Here is a 2264-nt window from a genome sequence, read left to right as displayed (position 1 = left end):
CCCGCGAGCACTGGCTGTCCTCGAGCCGGCTCCCTCCCATTTCCTCAGAAGTCACCTGAGACAGGAAGAGACAGCCCCTGCCCACCTTGACGTGGTCTTGAGACCCGGATGGGGCGAGGCAGGTAGTGAGTTCTCCGTGCAGGTTGTCGTGCTGATGCCGTGAAGGTGCTGGGAGCAGGGCGGCTCCTGCGATCTCAGGACCCTCTCGCCTCTGCCCTGGCCCCCCTGCCCTGACTGCGAGGGTCCCAGTGGACCCAGGGTCAGGACTGGACCCCCCCAGCCCCGGCTGCTGGGGTTCCACGGGGAATGCTGTGCTTGTTACACGCGCACTGTGATGGAATGTCCACCTCAGGCCGGGGGGTGGGCGGCCTGTACCCCGGACCCTGCCTGAGGCCGTCTGGGCTCTGGGGTCCTGAGGGACGAGGCCGGTGCTGGGCGATGGGTCTTGCCAAGCTGACCCTGCCTGCTGGCCCCCTCCCCAGCAGGAGCGGCTGAAGGCCCAGGAGCACCGGGTGGAGATGGAGGAGAAAGTGGGCAAGCGGAGCCTGGAGGCCGCGGGCAAGGCCAGCCTGGCCGCCTCGGGCCCGGGGCTGCTGCCTCGGAAGCCCCCCAGCCTGGCCGCCGGCCCCACAGGCACCTATGGCAAGGCCATGAGCCCACCACCGTCTCCCCGGGCCTCTCCTGTGGCTGCCCTGAAGGCCAAGGTCATCCAGAAGCTAGAGGACGTGTCCAAGCCACCACCCACCTATGCCTACCCCGCCACGCCCAGCTCCCACCCCACCAGCCCGCCGCCCGCCTCCCCGCCACCCACACCTGGTATCACTCGCAAGGAGGAGGCACCTGAGAACGTCGTCGAAAAGAAGGACTTGGAGCTGGAGAAGGAAGCCCCCAGCCCCTTCCAGGCCTTGTTCTCAGGTAGGAGCAAGGCCGAGACCCTGCGGGCTGTAGGCTGCGTGCTACTGTCGAAACCTCCCCGTCTGTTGATTCAGTCATTCCTCCATTCCTTCATTCCTCCTGTCTACCGAGCACCTAGCGTGCACTGGGCCCGCCGCCAGGCTCTGGGATGAGCACGCGAGCACACAGGACAGATTCTCAGCCCCTCCTCCCTGGTGGCGTCGGGAGAAGATGGGCACAGTAGCACAACCTACTTCAGAAGGACTGAGCTTTGAGCAGAGTCAGACCTGTAGGACACTCAGTGCCATGCTTGGCACATAGTAGGTGCAAACGTGTCATGGTGGTAACAGCAGTACAGGAACACGCTGGGCCCCCACCCCATGCGCTGTGTGCGCACACTTGCTCTTCCCGTCCTGTGTCAGTGGGGACATGTGGCAGGTGGCCTGGATGGGCCCTGGGGCTGGCCTTCCTCCTCCCTGGTGGCTTTGAAGAGTGGGCTTGTTCATAGGGCCATTTGAGTCTGAGTTCAGACTGTGCCACCGAGAGGCTGTGTGATCTTGGGCAAGTGGCCGCCCCTCTCGGAGGGAATTTGAGGCCACGCCCACGTCGATGATGAATGTGAGCCTGACCCCGGGGGCGGTTCCATGCGTCTCTCCCCTTGGTCTGTGTCCCCTGGCTGGGTTCCAGTTGGGGTCTCGCCATGTACCAGCTCTGGGCTGGGCCCCAAGCGCACAGGTTCAGGCGCACCCCATCCCACGCAGGGAGAGTTCCCTGGCCTGCGGGAGCTCAGAGTGAGAAAGGGCCAGCGCGGTCCTAGTTCCTGAACAACCTGGGTGCCCCACCTCTGCTGTTACGGGGTTGGGTGGGTGCATCTCGTGGAATAGAGGGCGGAAGTAACCACAGGCTGAGTGGGAACCGTTTGGGGTCTTATTAAGGGTTTGCTTTTGGGTACTGAGCGGAGAGGGGCTCGAGAAGGCGCCAATGGTGGTGTCTGCCTTTGAGTCTGAAGACTCCAGGGACAGGATGGTGGCCGAGTTTTCTCCCTGGGGCCCCGGGGTTCCGCTGATGCTGCCTGGAAGACACCCCAGTGAGCAGAGCGGGGGCTGTGGGTGTGTCCTGGCTGGTGGGCCGCAGGGGTGTCAGACGGGGCAGGAGGAGGGGCCCTGCTGACCTTCGGTGTCCTTGGCAGATATCCCGCCCAGGTACCCGTTTCAAGCCCTGCCGCCACACTACGGGAGGCCCTACCCGTTCCTGCTGCAGCCTGCGGCAGCCACCGACGCCGACGGCCTGGCTCCCGACGTGCCGCTCCCGGCTGATGGGCCCGAGCGCCTGGCGCTCTCGCCCGAAGACAAGCCCATCCGTTTGTCACC

At 65.0% G+C, this 2264-nt stretch overlaps 1 protein-coding gene across 1 annotated transcript in view; it reads left to right on the top strand.

The window, feature by feature from the left end:
- Positions 1-2264, top strand: part of TNRC18 (trinucleotide repeat containing 18) — a 90596-nt gene that overhangs the window by 35420 nt on the left and 52912 nt on the right. The window contains exons 10-11 of the mRNA XM_023532763.1: positions 483-915; positions 2084-2258. Coding sequence (XP_023388531.1) covers positions 483-915; positions 2084-2258 — 608 coding nt within the window. The remainder of the gene's footprint in view (positions 1-482; positions 916-2083; positions 2259-2264) is intronic.

This window comes from Pteropus vampyrus, unplaced genomic scaffold (assembly GCF_000151845.1).
Source record: "Pteropus vampyrus isolate Shadow unplaced genomic scaffold, Pvam_2.0 Scaffold90, whole genome shotgun sequence".
In the NCBI taxonomy this organism is placed as follows: Eukaryota; Metazoa; Chordata; class Mammalia; order Chiroptera; family Pteropodidae; genus Pteropus; species Pteropus vampyrus.
This window is presented reverse-complemented; position numbering and strand designations above follow the sequence as displayed.